Source organism: Dipteris shenzhenensis, chromosome 16, assembly GCF_047967505.1.
Source record: "Dipteris shenzhenensis isolate YYH24624 ecotype China chromosome 16, Dip_SZ_1.0, whole genome shotgun sequence".
NCBI classification, from domain to species: domain Eukaryota; kingdom Viridiplantae; phylum Streptophyta; class Polypodiopsida; order Gleicheniales; family Dipteridaceae; genus Dipteris; species Dipteris shenzhenensis.
Window position 1 is genome coordinate 29,002,280 of NC_141611.1, and position 21,025 is coordinate 29,023,304.

The 21,025-nt window shown below is 45.4% G+C and overlaps 1 protein-coding gene across 1 annotated transcript in view; it reads right to left on the bottom strand.

The window, feature by feature from the left end:
• The window catches only part of NSF (AAA-type ATPase family protein), a 96,437-nt gene that overhangs the window by 56,069 nt on the left and 19,343 nt on the right, over positions 1-21,025 (bottom strand). The window contains exons 5-8 of the mRNA XM_087386790.1: positions 18,026-18,076; positions 11,052-11,222; positions 10,807-10,961; positions 10,613-10,721 (exon numbers count right to left, since the gene is read on the bottom strand). Coding sequence (XP_087242916.1) covers positions 10,613-10,721; positions 10,807-10,961; positions 11,052-11,222; positions 18,026-18,076 — 486 coding nt within the window. The remainder of the gene's footprint in view (positions 1-10,612; positions 10,722-10,806; positions 10,962-11,051; positions 11,223-18,025; positions 18,077-21,025) is intronic.

The window sequence follows — 21,025 nt, forward strand, 5'->3', positions numbered from 1 at the left end:
AGCTGCTTGCTTGGCCTCGGCGGGATTCTCAAGCTAAGAGGACGGTGGGGCTCTTTTCTCCCGCCGGCATCTCTGCGTATGAGGCTCCTCCTTGTTTGTCTTTGCAAACTCTGGATTGTTAAAGTCACCCCCCACAACCACATCAAGGAGACCCTCTGTCAGGCATCGCCAAAAAGCTGACCGGTGCATACAAATTCAGGATACCAATCCTAGACTCATTACATAGTTCTTCCAACCAGATTACACAGATCACATTTCCACGGATAGTCGTCAGAACCAGAGAGAGTGACACAACACACCAAATAGAGGAAGGACGCACAGATCATGCTTGGAGACATCCCTTCCATGTCTAGGCCCAAGGCACAACCTACACGACCCACAGGAGTTACCATGGCCCTTGTCAGACGCAGAGGAGCAGCCAAGAGGACACGCGGACCACACGCATAGATAGCCATCAACGCTCTATCTCTGATCCTACACCACCACCGCCACGCCAACCATGGGTCCTTCATGACCTCCCTTCTAGGGACCTCTAGTATCCAATATATATATAGAACCAGGCTTGAGATTAGATTTGATGTGACGTGATGATGATGATGATGTTGATGTTAGGACTATGTAGTACTAGTGCCTTTTGTGACTACGTGACATTCGGCATCTAGCATGGGTGATGATGCTCATTTTGGTAGCTCCACCCTTTCAGCTTGTTGTATCAGGTTTCTTATAGTCTCATAGACCCATCAGTCTTCCAAAGACTTTAATAAACTTTCTTTCCTTCTTTTTTTCTCGTATAGTCCGACACGGTTACCCTCTTGTTCCTTTCCTTCTCCTCTTTATCGCAAAGGCTCTTGCTATTTATTACGCTCCCATGCCACAAGTATCTCGAGGATGAGGCGCCAGGACGAGGAGCTTCTAGACTCAAAGTTTGCTAACGACACGGCGCGCTTTGTGGAGGGCAGCACTGCAGAGAGCCTGGTGGGGTCCGAGGGGCTTAGAGACTTATTTCTTGGCCTCGAGAGCCAAGATCAGCTAGACCAAGTCAATTGGTTTCCTCACAGAGACTAAGGGGTTCCTGAAGATCCAAGTCTGGGGACAACGATTGGGTTTCGCTCGATTCGGAGAGGCCAAACAATGTGGTATCTAGGCTGTGAGGTGGGTATCAATATTTCAACAGAGTAGTAGATCGCTCATGTGCTAGACAGTATGCAGCGCAAGCTCTTGTATTGGAGCTCAACTAAACACTCTTTGCCAGGTAGGGCCCGAGTGGTCAATTAGGACTTTCTCACGACGTCCTAGTATATAGCCTCTTGCTGGTGTTTTCACAAAGGTCGCACGGGTCAGATCAGGCACCTAGTTCGCAACTTCTTATGGGTAGGTTCTGATGTTACGCGGCACACCAAAGCTGGGGTGGCTTGGCAAACGGTGATCCTGCCAGAGGTACACGGAGATGCAGATCAGAGCCCTATTGAACAAGCTAGTGGTACGATGTCTCACTCCAAGCTCCGAGCCCTAGAAGCACTTGCTTCAGCAAAGGCTTCTTCCAAACACGCCCCCAACAACAGGACAGTGACATCAGTCTTATAGGTGGGTTCTTTAAGATTAGTTGATGTCTTCGGTTGGAGGCAGCACCATGGACCCCCTCAAGGGGGCGGCATTGGGTAGAGCAGCAGGTTCCCCAGAGGTCATCTCTCACTTTCGGTCTTGTCTCTAAACTAGCCTTAGACCACGAAATTTCTTGTTTTTTCTAGATGGTTGCACATAGAGGCTTGCCCATTGGCCCTAGCATGAGCAAATGCCGAAAAATGGTAGCCGCCTTTGCTATGCAAAGTGTGGGAGATGATCCCCTATTGTTTGTGGGGATGCCTAGGAGTGCAAAGGATCTAGTCAGGATTGTGGCCAGTGCACAGCGGATGCAACAGGAACTTTACTTGGGGGATGATTGTGTGGCTTACAGAGGGGGTCATGCATTCTCGATTGATCCAGCCTCCCCAACCTACAGGATTCAGGCTAGTATGTGGTCAGGACTGAGGCATACGATGCAACGCCTCCTTCCCGCGAGCACCCTATGCCTTCGCTAGAGGATGGTGTATGGGAGATGGTGTCCAACATCACCGCCTGGAACATCTGGGTTGCCCGCTGCAGTCTAATGATGGGAGGCCATCAGGTTTCCCCAGCAGCTACTCTTGTTGCCATCTTGCAGGACATTACTTTCACCCTATGCGCAATTGGAGGCGCGAGACTCCGGGTTCTAGAGCAACCGCCGAAAGGCAAGAGCATTTCTGCAAGGCTTGGCCTGCAATAATTTTTTATGTCCTCCCAACGAGAGGTATTTCCTAGTTGTATAGTCCACCACCTTGGTTGTTAGTCCTTGTTCCAAAGATTCCCTAGGAAGTGGGCAGGGTTCTCCAGAAACAAGCTGGTTTCTTTCTAACCACCAAGTTTGTTTTGCTTTTATCTTCTCTGCCACTACTCCCTCTAGGAAGCGATCAAGATTTTCAATGGACAATACTGAGAGGTCATTCCTAGCATCGATTTGGGAACACGGCACAAATTGTTCTTGGAAGACACTAAGCATCATTAGCGTCTCTCTAAGGTATGACCTATAAGTATCTTTTACGTGTTCATGAGTGGAGGAATCCGCTCGCTGTGTAGTCCACCACACTCGCTGTTGCTCCTATTCCCAAAAATTCAGCCCTCATCTTCTGGCTGACTGAAGCGAGGGAAACTATCATGAAGATTGTGACTGCTAGGTAAAATTGTGTACCTTATAACAAACGTGCCTTCTTAAAAGTGGGTATCTAACTACATCTCCCCTCCAACGAGCAAGCTGATGGAGACATTCTTGATGTTGAGAGAGTTGACGAAAGGGGAGGAAGGGTGGGGAGTGAGGGACATGGCCATGTAAAAGTTACACGGAGAGACAATGCGAGAATCGGAGACGGAAAGAGTTGGAGTGATCGAGACAATGCGGAGGCAAATGCTGAAACGTGATTGATGTGATAGCAAGGTACATCCCTCATTTTATAGGCTGAGGACCCTTGTCTTCTACACACAATACCTTGCTGATGAGGTCAGTGATGTCACATCACACAGAATCAAATCAAATCTATTCTATCCCCAAAAGGTCGAGTACCCTTCTTACACACAAAGGCCTTTTTCACACTCATTGACAGGTGGTGAGACCCAAGCTAAAACTTAACCAATCTCAAACCCACGCAATACCACAAAGAGGTGGTCTCTTTATGTGCACCTCCCATGCCACAGCTATCCCGTCAATCAGCTTGTGACCATTACTAATGTGAACCCCCAAATCTAACTCGGGCACAAAAGGATATCTCAGGATCCTTTTATAAAACGAAGGCTCTCACACAATAAATGAAGAAATACAATCGTTTTAGGGTGACTAACCCCCTTTTTGACACACACACACTGTTTCAACAAAGTGGAGAGCTCAGAAAACATAATCTTCATTTTGAAGATTAAGTTCCTGAATGATGCAAACATTGGCTTCGAAAATGTCGATGCTGGAAATCTCTGCTTAATCACCTTTTCCTTCTTTTTGAAACTGAAAGCTTCCTTGTGCCCAAACCTATCTCATTACGGTGAAAACCAGAAGCAAATAGAGTTGATAAGTCAGCAATGTCGGCCATTTTGGCGTGTCTTCCCCGAATGAAGACATCATTTTCTCCTGCTGTATGGCAGTGGCCTGATGCTGCTGTATAATGTGTCAGCTAGTAGCAGAAAATGGCAGGAAGGAACTGATGGAACAGAACAAGCTATGGAAAAATAGGAGCTTGTGATTAGACTTTGAAAAGCTTGGATAAAGTAAACTAGAAACTGATTCGTCTCTGAATACAAGAAGGCCATCCCCCAACTTCCTATCCTAGAGATCTTAGAGAGTTGAGTGAAACCTTGAGTGCCTCTCTCTAGAGCAGTTTGTACCCCAAAGGCAAGCACGTGTGGTCTTGGTCAGTGAGAAAAGCTCGCCCACACACGAGTCCAGAATGTCGAGAGGGTGTGGCGAGGGATTTTCTTGTGAAGGGAATATCTCTCACATGAGAATGTCCTTTCTGAGGAGGCAAGTTACATGCCTGCCAATGTACTCTAAGAAGGGACTGATTATGATTGGGGTGGCTGAGCTGGCCACTGCCACTTCCCTAAAATCCCACTGTAGTCCCGAAGTGTCTTGCTGTCCCAAAGCCAGAGTTGCCACTCGAATGAGTGTTTGATATTGCTAAGATTTGGACTAGATTTGGTTCAGCTCTGTTTGCAATGGAGAGCTTGTTAATGCTCTAATATACAAGAGCTTCTAGTAAACACTTTCCGAAATACAGGCCGCCAAATGCTGTGTTGGAAAGTTTCTTCCAATCTGGCAGCCAACGTATGGGACCATCCATCTGAAGCGTTCTACCTCTCTTATTGCAAAAAAGCAGCCGATGCAGAACAGAAGCTGAAAGATTTCTGCCAGCGACCCTCAATGCAACCCAATGATGGGTAAAAAGAATATTGGACTTGCTCAAGACACTGAACGGTGCCAAACCACGTATAGGGTCGAGAATGTTTTTGCTGGATTGGGAGATGCAATCCTGTCAAACCTGATTCCCTTTTCCCCCCCAAGAGAGCAGGAACTTCTATTAATGCTTGAAAAAACCAACCATAAAAATCAGCAATCCTACAGGCGTTGATCATCTCTATGTAGGCAAGGGAGACCATCTCTATGTAGCATGCCTCCTCTCTGAGAGGCAAGCTGCCATCCCATGTGCCGCATAGCAGCATCATAAGCAGTGGGGATAGTTTCTAGAACACCTGTACTGCAAAATTGACAAGTGCCATCTCTCCTCATCTGATCTAGCAGAGGGCTAGCCGGGAAGTCACCATACGGTACTAGCCACACAAAAAAAAGAAATCGTTCTCATCCAAAGTTAGGACCAAAAACTTGGCAAAACCCACATGCAATACCTATTGCTCAAGCAAGTCTCTTCCATCGCTACCTCAAGTCATCCACCAATGTGGATGATGTATGAGAAGAAAAGCATTTGCACCGTCCTTGGGTTCTGTTCTATTTGAGCCGGGAAAAACCACACTATAGGTTCTACTACACCTGAATGGCCCAACACCTACACAATCTCCCTTTGATCCTTTGCCAAGCGTTCCTAGTGAGCGACAGAAGATTCAAGCTAAGGGGAACCTGCCACAAACATACTGTAAATGGCTCATATCTTTGCACGCTATTGTCTCCCCATCCATAGTGGTAGTCTCTGAGAACACTTTGGGGACTGAACCCAAATCTCCTACCTCAAGAGTGGACTTCTTGGCCCTAGATAACTTGCTATAGGAGGCAATTATCTCCAACATCTTCTAGGGACGGATGAGAGGCACTGAAGCTATGTCTATGTTAGAAACATGGTGAAGGGAGAGAGAGAGAGAGAGAGAGAGAAAGAGAGAGTTAGGGTGTGAGGAAATAATGCTCAAATGAAGACATAATGAAAGGCTCTCATTCATTCATCAAGTGTGACAAGACAAGTAAAGTACAAGCCTTATGTAGGCTACTCACACACACTCTAGCACCTAGTGCATTATGGGATAAGTCCCATGATGACAAATGGCACTCACACAACACTCACAAACATAAACTAGTACTAGATCACCTAGTACCACACACTAACACACTCTTTGACTATGATATCTCCAACAACCCCCTTCAGAGCAAAGAGGTGTGAGACCCAACACGCAAGAGTAGACCGATCCCCCCTCCACTGCAATACTGCAAAGAGCAAGTCCAACTATCCAGCACCTCCCGTGTGATAGTGACTTCTCAGTCCGCTTGCGATCGGCAAGGGCAAACCATCACTCGTCATCCCCCCTTACTCTGAACTAGGTGGTCGAGACATCAACCAAAGTAAAACACAATACAATCATTTTTGGGGGACAACCAAGGGCAGAGGACCTCTTATTGACTCTTCAAACATTCATTTTAGAGGGACTACTCAAGGCAGAGAACCTTTAACTCAAACATAGAAATGTTTTCATTCATTTTATGCATAGCAGGGGCAGAGAACCCATGATCCCAAAGTAGCTACCGCACAAGAGTGTGCACATCCTGATGCGAAGAGGTATGTCGGTGAAGAACTAGGCGAGGATGCCCTCGAATGATGTGTCGATGAAGGCCATAGGAGCAGCTACCAAGGGACATCATGTCATGACTCTCAATGTGCCGATCGGAGAGTCACCGAATACGGCGAAGATCTTCAAATTTGAGCAATTAGGCCTAAAGGAGGCAAAATGCCCAAATGAATGTACAAGATTACATGAATTTTAAGATATCCCCAAATGTCTACATGCAGGAGACTTCAATACAGCTCAGGGGAAACAAAAAACAGAAATGCCCTAAAATTCGAAAATTAGGGTTTAGCAGAAAATTAAGGTTTGGAAAATTTTGGGGATTTTCAAATTTTCTTGCAGGAGAGTGCTCAGCAAGGCACTCCGAATTGCTGCAGCAGATCACCAAGCTCAATGTCGGCTGGTATTTGTATGCTGGAGCGCTGGAAATAGCTTGGAAGTGACTCTGTCGAAGGCGGATATGCAGCAGCAGCTCAGAAACCCTGATTTCGGCAATGGAGAGCTCCAAACCGTCCTTGGGGAACCACACGTACAGGCGCCTCTTGCAGGAAGTGCCGACCAGCTAGCTTACAAGGCATCAAAGCTGCCTAGAGCAACTCGAGGACAGCTCCTAGACAGTCCAGGTAGAGACGGCAGGCTATGGAGGGAAAAACAGAAGCAAATGGCTGAAAAAGGAGGCGGAACAGAGGCAGCTGAGCAGGCAGGAAAAGGTGAGGCAGAGGCAGCTTATGGAGAGGCTCTAAACAGCTGCAAACAGCAGGGAATGGAGGCAAAACAGGGTGAAAAACAGGCAGGAAGATATGGTAACAGAGGCGGCTGCAAGAGGAGAGACACTGGAGAGCTGTGGTGCAGAAACCCTAGGCGGCAGCAGGCTGTAGAAGAGGCTGAAGCAGATTTAGGGTTTCGAATTAGGGTTAGGTCTAGGATGACGTGGCAGCTATGGCTACGGAAGGGCTAACCTGGCTCTGATACCATGTTACAAATGGTGAGGGAGGGAGAGAGAGAGAGAGAGAGAGAGTTAGGGTGTGAGGAAATAATGCTCAAATGGAGACATAATGAAAGGCTCTCATTCATTCATCAAGTGTGACAAGACAAGTGAAGTACAAGCCTTATGTAGGCTACTCACACACTCTCTAGCACCTAGTGCATATGGGATTAGTCCCATAATGACACGTGGCAATCACACAAGACACACACAAACTAGTACTACGACACACTAACACACTCTTTGACTATGATATCTCCAACAGTCTATGCTGATCTAGGCTCGCGGTTTGGAAAACTCATGGGTCATCCAAGAGGGGCGCATCCTAGTATATCCACATAATGCAATGCTAAAGAGATATATATATAAAAACTAGTTAATCTGAAAAAAGAGGATATAAAAAGGACTTTGCTTTGCATAGCTAGCCTACAAGAAACCTAGACAAACACGACTCTAGAGAACGTTTTGCATCTACAAAACTACATCTAGGAATGATCACTAGCCTGAAGTAAGCCTGTAGGGAGTCCAACTTCAGGCAACGAATCGGTTCTATTTGTCATCCGGCTTCAACATGTATCCACTTGCTTGGTACTATTTCTTTTTGTTTTTCAATAGTATGCTTATTAAGAAATGAAATGTTTTCCTACTGTTCAGTTACGAACAATGGGGACTAGGTCTAGCATTTGAGGGTGGACCCCCTTGCTTGGGGTTATGGGCATTAGTGACCCACAAGAGTGATGGCCTCTCTTTGAAAGGGACATCTGGAAACCACACCCCACCTGAGTACCCAAACATGGGACCAATCAAATGCACAGATTGCATACCGACCTAGGAACCATTCAAGAGAATGTTCCCTGAGCTTTGGGTGTGGGCCTGGCAGCATGCCAAGAGTAATGGAGATACAAGATAAGACGACAAACAAATGAGCTCAATATGGCTCAATTATGACCTTAGAGTACGTCAATAGATAGTCTAAGCTGTTAGGAACCCGTGGGTGCGATCAGAATTGAATTCTGACAACTTTGAAATTTTAGGGTTTTGGGAGTGACACGTGGCAGACTGCCACATGGAATTTGAGCTGGCAGGTCAGTCCACCTGTCCCACACATGTGGCAGAATGTATGGCAAGTGGCAGAGCATGCAGGCCAAGTGTTTGGCCCCAAATCTGGTAGATTTGGGGCAGGTTGTGGGCTGTCCTCTTTGGGACTGCAGCCCACCAAAAATCTGGGACAAGTGTCCACCTTCCACTCTAGGCCGGGGGGGGGGGGGGGGGGGGCTGAGCCTATAAAAGAAGGCCTCTCCCCTTCATTCCCTACATGAAAATTTCGTCACTTTTCTTCTCCCTCCTTTTGGATGATGCAGCAGAACCTCTCCAGCTCCTTGGGTGCAGCCAGCTTCTCCCCAGGCCATTCTCTCACCTCAGCAGCACATTCTCTCTCTACAACAGCACATTCTCTCTCTACAGTTCCAGCCCCTTCTCCTTCTCCTAGCCTGGAGCAGCCACAGCCCCTTTCTCCTGCTGCAGTCTTTCTCTCTCTACTGCAGAATTTCTCTCTCTACTGTTCCAGCCCATTTCCCTTGCAGAAATCTGCCTTTCTGTGCACCTCTGGAACAACAGCAGCTCCTCTCTTACATCCCCTCCCTTGGGATCAGCATTAGCACTCTCTCTCTACAGCTATCACTCCATAAAAGCTTTCTCTCTCTAGCCTGCAGGCTGTTTTTCTAAGCTGTTCTCATTCCAGCCCCATTCCCACACTCTCCTCACCCAAGGTAGCTTCAGAGGCATCAAGGAATTCATCTACAAAAGGGTCAAGTCACGAAGGGAGCCTGTATTGTCAAGTTTATCTCATTTACAGCACTATTTCATGTTGTTTCCACTATCTTTCTAGAAACTAGTGCTTGTCTCTAATGTTGGATGTAAGTGGTGATTGTTGCAGGCTTCTTCCTTGTGGATTGGGCAAGCCAAGAGTTGAAACCTGAGTTTGGAGTCCTCCTTTTTGTTGTCTACCTTACACATATGCTCTTGAGTCTTGTATCTAGGTCCTAGGTTTTCACTGAGTTCATCAGTTTGAAAGGTACAAGCCTTATGTAGGCTACTCACACACTCTCTAGCACCTAGTGCATATGGGATTAGTCCCATGATGACACGTGGCACTCACACAAGACACACACATAAACTAGTACTACTACACACTAACACACTCTTTGACTATGATATCTCCAACAGTCTCTGCTGATCCAGGCTCGCGGTTTGGAAAACTCATGGGTCATCCAAGAGGGGCGCATCCTAGTATATCCACATAATGCAATGCTAAAGAGATATATATATAAAAACTAGTTAATCTGAAAAAAGAGGATATAAAAAGGACTTTGCTTTGCATAGCTAGCCTACAAGAAACCTAGACAAACACGACTCGAGAGAACATTTTGCATCTACAAAACTACATCCAGGAATGATCACTAGCCTGAAGTAAGCCTGTAGGGAGTCCAACTTCAGGCAACGAATCGGTTCTATTATACAAAAACAGTAGCTATGAAATATAAACGGTACAAAACCTGTTAGTTTGGAAGACACTCTCTCAAAATCATATACCCCTTTAGACACCCAGTACAAAACCATACTACATCTGATCCCTAGATAGATATTAGTACTAAAGTATCCTCCATTGCCTTCCTTCTTTATCAAGCACTATCGTGGATTGCAAAAAAAGGTCCTTTTTAAATTTCCCCTAACCACATTGGCAACCAAGTTAAGCTACACACTTACTGAACTAATCAACATAGAGTCATGAGACAAAATGACTTTTGACATCGTCTAGTGGAAACCATAATCGGAGCTCAAATGTTATTTGATTAAGCGAAGACATGTAAGGACAAATGGCTTGAACAATGATGTGCTTGTCTTTCCAACTTTTGGGAGAGTATCTGCCGTAAATAGATCTGAGTTAAATTGATCTTCCTCAGCTCACCAAATTGAAAAGAATAACCAAAACAAGCTTGCTAAATTTTGAGCCAAGTCCAAGTCAGCTACAAAGGTTTTACTAGCAAGCCATGTGTAGTGTCTTATTGCACATGAACTAGCTCACAAAAAACTCATAGCACGGATAGTATAGACTACGTGCTAAATTTTGAGCCAAGTCCAAGTCAGCTACAAAGGTTTTACTAGCAAGCCATGTGTAGTGTCTTATTGCACATGAACTAGCTCACAAAAAACTCATAGCACGGATAGTATAGACTACGTGTTATTACCCATCCTTGTGTACATCGAATGAGTTGAAATACATCATCTTTAAAATACAAATTTATACAAGCCATTTGACACAAATGCAAGACAGACATGTAGAGCCTTTAAAGTGTCATCATCACACTTCGACATGTTCCAAAAATCCTAGATGCAATTTATCAAAAGGAGATACCAATTTTGAAAAAAAAGGAATCTATCAAAAACACAAAGTTTTTTTTAATATGGCATAATGTTCTTAGCATATGGGATTGATAGTATGCTCACTTTTGGTTCGCGTCCATTAAGCATTTTTCCTATCTGCCTTGCTATTAAAGTTTTCCCTGTCCCAGGGGGACCCCAAAGAAGTAAACCTTTCACATGATTGATCCCTAATCTGCAAAAAAAAAAATTTAATACAAAGAGAGAAACCACTTCTAAGCAAAAGGCATAAAAAAGTAATATGCAATAAATACACTCACTTTCGTATGACATGAGCTGGGAAGACCCTTGACGCAAATGCTCTTCTGAAAATATCTTGAAATTCAGCATCAAGTCCACCAATGCCCAGCTTTTGGAAATTGAAATCTTTTTGTTTGAATAAGTTGCTGCTAGAACCTCCACGCTGATTTGCAATCTATAAAACATGTCCCTACTACAAATGAGTTCAATCAATAAACCACAAAATGTCAATGCATGAAAATTCTTTAAAACCAGATATATATACCTTTATGCCAGAGCCAGGAGATGTTTCAAAAAAGTAGGATGTCTCGCTGACGAGTATCCCTCTCGAGACAGTATCTGATTCTAGTTGCCCATCGACAATAGTTTGACTTACAGTTAAAGTGTAGTTCGTTCCACGGAACTCCAAAAGAAACTGCTGGCCAACTGTGAACACCTACAAATATGCAATGCTCTCACAAATATCAATTTCCCAATTTATTTAAGAACTCCAACTATGTCACCAAATGGGTTGAAGTAAAGTAATAAAGGCCTTGAGGGACAACATAGCATGAAGCATGACGAGGTCTTGCATGAGAAGAACCTATGTAGGTGTGGATGCCTAATTGAAATCATGTCATATTAAGGTGTTTAATTCATCAATCTGATGATATAAATCATGATGGAGGAGTTTTCGATTTAGTATAAGAAATCTACCACATATTATCCAAGGGAAAATGATGAAGCGGAGGCCACAAATATAGTGCTTAAGGACATCTTTCACAAGAACATGGGAAAAAACCACAATGATTGGGATCATAAGCTACAAGCCATGCTTTGTGCCATTACACGCAGTATACAAGGACACCAAACCGTGGTCCTCCGATCTTACCAAAATGTCCTCCTACTATCTGCCTGGATAGGTGAGCAGCCCTTGCTGAGTTAAGTCTGCAGCTCCTTAGCTTGGTTCACCTGCCCAAATGTTGCTCCTCTTGCTGCTCCTTCCTGCTCTTGGATGGCTGATTCAAGTTATGCCAAAGGAGGCCCAAATGGCCCCCTTTTATAGGGCAAACCCCTTGCCAAAATAGCCGACTAATCTGCCCCCTACCAGCCATCTGGAATTCCCCTAACAGTCGACTAGAGGGGAGGCCTATAAATGGTGATGTAGGCCCCAATTTGAGGCCTTTTCTTGCCTGTCTGGCCATGGCTTCCAGCCACTGGCCCAGGCTGATCCGGCCTAGTTCTTGAGCCGAAACCTGTCCCATATGATTCCATAGCTTGCTGACCTGCTCCGCCTTTCTCTCATGCAAATTCCGCCTCTATTCCGGCCTCTGCCAGACCGGTCCGTACACACGCTGATGTCATCCGCTTCTGTCCACACAGCCTTCTTTGCTGGTACCTGTGCAGTCTAGTCCTCTCCAAGCATGGACAGCATCTGGAACCTTCTCTTCCAAATATGCCCTCCATGGTGAATCTCCTCTGCCAAGTACTTGCCCTCCCTCTCTGCTGCCCACATGGCAGCCCATGTGCTGCCCATGTGGCAGCCCATGTCCCTTCCTATCATTCTATGGTCCACCCTCCTCATTCGGGGGCTCACAAGTGGGGAGGTGACCAACCCTATTCCAACACCCCCTCTCACCGACCCACATCAAATCTTTCGATGAAGATGCTTCAGTCACATAGTTCGGTTCGTACATATTGAAGCCATCCGTACGCGACTGTTTTTTTTTTTTTTTTTTTTTTTTGGGGGGGGGGGGGGGGGGGATCGAGTGCCCAAACCTTAGAAAAGTGTTTTCCGTACTATTCTAATCCGTATGCCTGCAATCCGTACTGTCCCGACTCCTGACTACTCCTTGCCGCTCAGGACCCCGACTGTTGGCCGACTTGGCTATAATTGGATTCAAGGCTGGTCTCAAGGGCCTATATAAGCATCCGTTGCCCCTTTCCTCAATAGGTAGTTCCCCTTAGCCCTTCACCTTGCATCTCCAGCCCTTGTGCAGCCTCTACCTGCTCCAAAAATCACCATACAACTGCTTGCATAAGGCTGCATTGGAGATTACCTCAGCTCTCGATATTTGTACGCTACCCTCGTTGGAAGTTGGAGCAAGCGTCAAGATATGGCTATGGCTGCTCTTTTCCAATTTTCTTGCAGCTATGGCTGCTCTCGTCCGAGTTCTCTAGTTTAGTTGATGGAGATCTTCAATTGGGCACTTTTGGCAAATTGCTCCTTTGCCATATTTGCCGTCTTTTGCAAATTTGCAGCTTGCAGGTCTGCAAATGGGAAGACAAAAAGGACCAAAATAGGAATTTGTAGAGGCGTTGAAGCCTTTGGGGAAGGGCCAGTACACTTGTCAATGCAAGTATTGCCCTCATAAATGGGATGGAGGACCGACCCGCATAAGGGCACATTTTCTTGGGCTTCGGGGCTTAGGGGTTAAAAAGTGTACCGCTCCTCCCGAAAATGTGAAAGATACTTGTCAAAGGTTGCATGCAAAGGCAGCTCTCAAAACAACTGCAGCACAAATTGATGCAGATGTGGCTGATTTGGGGGATGCCTTGGTGAGTGGTACTACAAGTGGAAGTGCATATGCATATGAGACAAAACAAAAGAAACAAAAGAAGTCAAAGGGAGCCTTGGACAAGGCATGGGAGTCGCAAGCACTGAAGGATGCATACATTGCTCTCCCTCGCTTTTTCTCTCCAGAGGACATTCCTCATTGGAAGGTGAGAAGCCCTTATTTTTTGGAGATGGTTCGTGCAATTAGCCAAGTTGGGTCTACCTTCAAGCCCCCATCCTACAAGGTTTTGTGCACGAAGGAGCTAGATAATGAAGCAATTTGCATAGATCAAGAGATGCTACAGCTCCGAGATAAGTGGAAAAAATATGGCTGCAGCATAACTTGTGATGGCTGGTCTAACACTCGTCGTTGGCCATAATCAATATCATGGCTTCATACATTTTTGGCTCAGCCCTCTTCAAGTCAGTGGACACAAGTGAGCAGTATAAGTTAGTTTGAAAGATGCCATTCTTGATGTTGGGGCTGAAAATGTGGTGCAAGTGTGTATGGACAATGCATCTAATTGTGTGCGAGTAGAAGAATTGGTGGAGGAAGAGTGGCCCCATATTTAATACTAAATGCACATATCATTGCCTTGACCTCATGTTTGAGGACATTGGAAAGCTTACATGGGTGAAGCTAGTGTTGGTACATGCTAACATGATTGTGACATGTGTTACCTAGGAAACATACTGTGTTAGCAATATATAGAAATTTCAGCAAGAAGGAATTGGTGAGCAACAAACTTGTCGGTGAGAGGGTATACAATGGATTGAAAGCACAACACGTGCCTTCTATTATATTGAGTGCTTCATTTTGACAGGATGCAAGACTCGTTGTGAAGCTTTGTGCACCTATTTTGAAGATCCTTCACCTGGCTAATAGGGAAGGGGCTACCATGGGACTTGAATATGAGCTCACTCATCGGCTGGTGGAGAAGATAGCAACTATTCATGGGATTGACTCCTCAAAGCTGGCTGATGTCAGAGCCTTGTGTGCTGATAGATGGGATATAATGCACTCTAAACAGCATGCAGCAGGTTTTGTTCTCCATCCTAATTGGAGAGAGAGAAATCCAGATGGTGACAAGGAGGTGCATGACGGGTAAATAGATGCCACAGAGCAGTACACAAAGTATGATGTTGAGAGCCAGGGCACCCTATGTAATGAGTTGAATATTTACAAGTCCATGTGTGGTTGCCAAGAATCTATTAGGTAGTGTAGGTGGGTGGTGTGGTGAGTGGCAGAGCAAGATGGGGAGTGGTGATAGTGAAGAAGAGGTATGTGTGATCAGTCCTAGGTGGTGGTGGTGGTGGTGGTAGTGGTGAAACAGAGAAGTTTTTGATATGTAATGTGAAGGCAAGGGATCCCAAGATATAATCAACTATGCTTAGACCCTCCTCCATGCAGAAAGCACGTGAAGCCGCTGGAGGAGGGCCATCGCTCAAGACCATTATAGATAATGAGATCGTGTGCCGTACCTAGATCCAATAGTGCATGTCTGTAAGAAGTGATACGGACCCGTCTATCAGTAGACACTTGTGATATGTCAGCGTCAGCTAGATCTATGTCCAGAAGTAAAACAACATCTTCTCAAAAATCTAGGAGTGGCAGCTGGCGTGCTCTTGAAGTCCCCCACTAGGAGAACATCTCCGCGGCTCGAGAAATCCATGATATCATGATAGAGGGGTATATATGGTGATACCTCAGCCTCCTCCCATACTGCCCTGGCAAAATGTGAGGTCGCAAAGTAGTAGGTCGCTATGAAGAGATCACGGCTGGTGGTGCACCGCAATCGGATCCAAAGAAACCTAGAATGTGGATCTCTCCTCTCCACTGAGACACCCCAATAAGGGATGATCTATATAACACTGCTACTACTCCTGATCCCCGTACTCCGCCTGTCTCCCTCGTCTCCCCCTTGTAGGCTGACTCCCAAGTGTATCCACTAACCATGATCCAAAGAAACCTAGAATGTGGATCTCTCCTCTCCACTGAGACACCCCAATAAGGGATGATCTATATAACACTGCTACTACTCCTAATCCTCGTACTCCGCCTGTCTACCTCGTCTCCCCCTTGTAGGCTGACTCCCAAGTGTATCCACTAACCATCAGGCTCTTATGTGTCTCGATGTAGAAGACTGTGTCTTTTCCTGTGTATGACTCCGAAAAAATCCTAGGCTCGGACTACAGGATACCATTACAGCTCCAAATGGTGCAAGCAAAGGTCTCAGTATCCTGAATCTCATAGACCCCGCCCCCCCCCTATGTGGAATAGTAGTCGCACTACTGCCCATTTCCCCTCTTTGCGAGCCACATCACGCAGCTGCAGAAGGGCACGTCTCTCCTCTATCTGTAAAGGAGTCAGGTCCTTATCCATAGATATAGTGGGGTGATCCCGTAGAGCCGATCTATGGCGCAAAGCTGCCGGGCGTGCCTAGGTGTCCCTGAAGCATATAACAAGAGGCTGCTCTCTATTGGGATCTCTCCCCACTCGCCATGCTTCCACAATAGCATGGTTCAGAACTCCTAGTGTGGTCGCCACAAAGGTGATCGCATCACCCATTGGTGCAGTCTCTGTCCACATTTGCTCGTGCAATTGCGAAGGATAAAAAGAGAATGCACCAAGGGGTGCAATGGTGGGAGACATTTGGGGCTCACACACCAAATTTGTAGCGGTTGGCTCTTCGAGTGCTCTCACAAGGCACATGGCTGTAGGCGCCTACAAATGTGAGTTGTGTACTCAAAGACAGGGATTGGTTATCACACACATTGCTGAGCCAGCTACTACCACTTCTTATTGCACCTACATGGTGACCTGGCTTCCAAAAGCCAAGTGTGTTGCCCAAGGGGGGTGTTGCATATTGCTCTAGTAGACTCCAGCAATATTTGTCAAGAACAGAGATATACCTTTATAAGACCTAGAATATTGTCAAGGACAGAGATGCCCAAAGGGCAGTGTTGGATATTCCTCTAGAAGACTGCAGCAATAATTGTCAAGAACAGAGATATACCTTTATAAGATATATTGTCAAGAATAGAGATGCCTACTGTTGTGCCAAGAATTGTGAATTGCTCCTAGCCTCTTCGTGCAACTTCTTGATTTGTGATTTGTCCATGTTTGGCATCCTTGACAGTACAGCAACAGGTACAGCAGGTACAGTCAGTACTACTGGATCACAACCCAAAAGCAGCAGAGAAGCCCATGCAAATAGTGAGCAGCAGGGCTCCCTTAAGCATATACTGAAGCCTGAAATGAGGCACGCAGCAGTTTGGAGGAGATCCCCAGCAAAGGGTGCAGCAGATACGTCGGCAGAGTTTGCTGCAGGTGTTGGTACACTTTTGGACCTAGAGAAGTGAAAGGAAAGCATGGAGCTGAACACAAAACAAGAGAATGCTTATAGAATGAAGAAGGGTGAGGTCTATATGTAGGCACCTCTACATGAGCCACCAAGCTCCACAATCATCTCTTCAATCAGCTCCTAGAATCTCTCAATCAGCCTATGTGGCATCTACCACCACCTAACAGTGCTTATGGGCACCTAACTGTGCCTCTAGCACACACACATAAAACCCAAGGTGTGCCTGGGGCATACACCTTGAGATATCCCAACAAATAGGCACCTCTTACTGTAGAAGGCATAAAGGGCGTTTGAGATGCTTCTTACCCATAACATGTGTTTTTTCAATAAAGCTTTTAAATATTTTTTTAAAGTCATTTTTCTATTTGAGTTATACTAATACTTTTATTTCTATTTCTTTTCTTTTTTTTAAAGGGGGGAAAGGGGAGGGAAAAGGAAAAGAAGGGGGGGGGGGAGGGGGATGTGAGTTATTGATTTTGGTAAGTTGCACTTACAAAAGGCAAAGCATTTCATACATTGCCTAGTCGACACTGCCAATCTCTTTAAAAATGCACACCACCCCTACATTGGTATGCTTATATGTTAGCCTCTCTAGCTCTCCCTCCTCTCTCCATGGTATCTCCACCACTCCAAGGCCTCTTCATCACTAAAGGTTGTTCTCTCATGCTTGATGCTCATCCATGCTCAAGTTCTCAATTTATTTGATGAGTTATAAGTACTGAGTCTCAATTGTGTTCAGATTTGTGATATATACTGAATCTTAAAACTTCTCTAGCCTCAGTCCTCATGGCTCAAGGCATTTTAAATTTCTCTAATGCAGACAAATCAATGATGATTATGTTTCCTATGAGTACACATATACATGCCTTATGAACCTATGCCCTTTGAAAAACTAAAAAATAACAACATTACCAAAGCCTCTTACACGTTGGAAATATAGGAGTCTCTAGAGTCATGTACTGTGCATGCCTCTTACCAATATACAGTGAACCAGAGCTTGAACCCCTTGGGTCTGAGTTCTAGACCTCTAAGAAAGCTATTGACAATTAGAATACATGTATCATATTACCTGCTCATTCCACCAAGCTACTACTCCCAAGTTCATGCTGACATGGAACCTACCTTCAAATAAAATTTTGCCAATATTTTTTAGTTCCTTTTAACTTCTTTTATCAAGATTTCGCCAGCTTCAAGTCAAGTCTCATCATTTGACCACACTGGCTAAATTCTCACGACAATCAAAAATTGTCTAGAAACCAAACCAGCTTATTTAACCACACAAGTTCAACTACCTTTTCAAATAATTAGAAACACGAATGGAGAGAGAGTACCGAGCACCTGCCCAATAAATCCTCGTTGAATTTGCTTGGAAAGGGATGTCGCATCGATCTGATCAAGCAAACATAAAGGGTTTCAAAGTGTAACATAAACCAGCCTCAGTGCTATCATCTAGGAGCCAAAACACAACCTTCATGTGTAAAGGCAAGATCATATTTCAGATCAATTAACTATGTAGCTACTTTCACATCAGCACAACGCCACACTCAAGTAAAAAGAATCGATTCCTGTTGTTGGAATAAGCATACAAAGATAGTCAAAGCAAGGCCAACATTATCAAATAGTTTCCATGAAAATACGACAATTTCAAAGCTGAAGGAGAGGTTCAAGTACACATCATACAGACATGGGTTAGCAGAAGGCTACCTCATTAATTCAAGATTGAGGCAAGGCTTGCGATCACTGCCACACGACATGGTAGAGACATGAGACTATACAACAAACTTGGCTCAAAACAGATAATATCTCCAAGTTTTCAATGCGTAATGACTGCATATAATTCCTTCTCGAGTTGGCCACTGAACCTTATTGTTATCTAGCTTTTTACTCTCGAAAGCTACAAGTCGATCCCCATGAAATACATCAGCCTCGAACATCACGGGTGGTTGGCTAGGATCTAGTAAAGCCAATATAGGTACTTCTTTTACGTTAAACTTGAGAGTCTGGAAAGCCTCTTCAAGTTTATCATTCTAGGAGACACGACTGTTGGACCGCAATCCACCCTTTAAGGAGGTTCATCAAAGGAACAGTTAGCTTTGAGTAATCCCTCATTGACTTCCTCGGAAAGACAATGAATCTTAAGAGCGCACGAAATTGTTGTACTGTCTAACAAAAAGGCCAATCTAATACCTTTTGGATCCTCTAATGGTCAATGCTCATGCCCTCTCAGGGAATTCTATGTCCCAAGTACAACGCAAGAACTCACTCTTAAACTTCTTCACACATGCAAAGATCCTTAAAGACGTCTTAAAGTTAAAGATTGTTGATGAGAAGGAATAGATTGAGAGAGTTGTTGAAAAGGCCTAGAATGCATGCTGAAAATGAGGCAGATGTTTACGCTGAAGAAGAGAAGAAGCAGGTGATCTGTCACGATCTGTGACGTATTCCTTTCTCTTTCTAGACTTATGGATGGTTTAATGAATGGACACTTGTGGAAGGGTATGACCTTTCGACAGGACACTTGCCCTTTCGACGGGGCACTTCCTAAAGAGGCAGAACCCTTCACAAGAGACATTCCTATTGTAATGTACCCTCTCATCAAGGGTCACACCCTTCAAAAGGGGTACACACCTCTTCATGCACATACCCTTTGGAGTACACACCTTTTCATGTGTGACTCTTCACTCTCTATATAAGAGAGGCCCAATTGTATGGATGACACAATCACATCCACCCTACAGACATTCAAGCAATACAATTATTCCTTGTTCTCTGCTATCTCAGTCTCTTTTCTGTTCCTTAGCACATTTCTAAATATAGTAAATCTAGGATTTCTTACAGTGGTATCAGAGCAAAATTCGCTCCTGCCTGTAGGAAATGCCCCCCACCTTCTAGCGTTGTTCTGATACATTTTTGCCGCTAGAAGGACATCCGTGCACATTGTGCATGGAAAAGATGGAGAGGATGAGCATAAAATTTTTTAACGCCTACCCGGCCTAAAGTCATCCTGGCCTCTCCATCTCCCTCACATCACAAGTTGATGTGAATGGACACGACCAAAATCGTGTCCTTTCAGGTGCTTGGGCTGTCCCAAAACCAAGGGACGCACCTTTTCCACCATGGGACACACCTTTTGGTGACGAGTATTCCAAGGGTCACACCCCTTCGAATAGGCACACCTCCTAGGCCGCAAGTACCTACAAAAGGGTACCTAGAGGGGTAAAAAGGGACAAAAATTAAACCCATCCCCTACCCCTAGGTTTACCCTAGCTACCCTAGGGTTAAACTAAACCCCCAGATTAATTTTTTGGCCTAACCCATTAGGCAGCCCAACGAATCGTTGCAGCCCTTTTCCCACAAAACTGCAACGTACGAAATTTTGGCCAGCCCTGCGCAACACCTGCGTCAGCCGTACGGCCAGCCACCAGCCTGCGCCATTCCTCGCCATTTTCTGCCTGCGAAATTTCGACCGTACAGTCCGTACCATACTCCCGCCAGTCTGCCGTACAGGCCGCCAGCCTGTACCGTACAGCCGTACGGTCAGCCAGCCTGCACCGTACAAGCCGTACGGTCAGCGCAGCTCTTCAGCAGCCTGCGCTGCCAGTCCCTGTTCCCTGCGCTGCCAGTCCCTGTTTACTGCCAGCCCTTGCCTCGCCATTTTCGCTGACAGTCCCCTCACTATTTGCAGCCCTGGATACCACTTTTCTTGACAGCCTGCTGCCCTCTCCTTGTTTTGCCATTTTCGCCCTGCCATTTCAGCACCAGTTGCAACTATTCTCGCGATGAAGACAGCCCGTTGACAGCCCGGACCAGACAAGCCTCGAGCACTCCTCGCAAAACATTGCAACATGGACCTCCGGACAACGATTTGCAGCCTTCTTCTACGCAATCACTTGGCAGATTAAAGTATTGCCAGGTGGAGTCTTTCCAATCTGCTTTTTACGGATTCTCTTTAACAAATTACAGCAAATGAAAGAATCCACATTAAAGCATGGAAACCCCTGGTAATTCACCCGGCCATTCAAGGACACCTCAGGCACCTGCTACTACACAATATCGGGTTCAAATTGCACAGCCAGCCCATTTTGGAGCCTTTGCATCTTGGGTCTTCTGTGTCACGTGCCCTCCGAGTGACTTGGATCACATCCTCTACCTTCTGCGTGAGGCACCTCAGTTGCATTATTTCCTCAGCACAGTACAGGTTGTGTTCCACGAGACACGAAGATATCCGGAACACGATATTCCTCAGGAGTTTGCTGTTCATTTTTGGAGAGAATTTTACCCTTCACCTTCGGCATCTCCAGGGTACTCTCCACCTCCTTCAGCTCCTAGATATCCTCC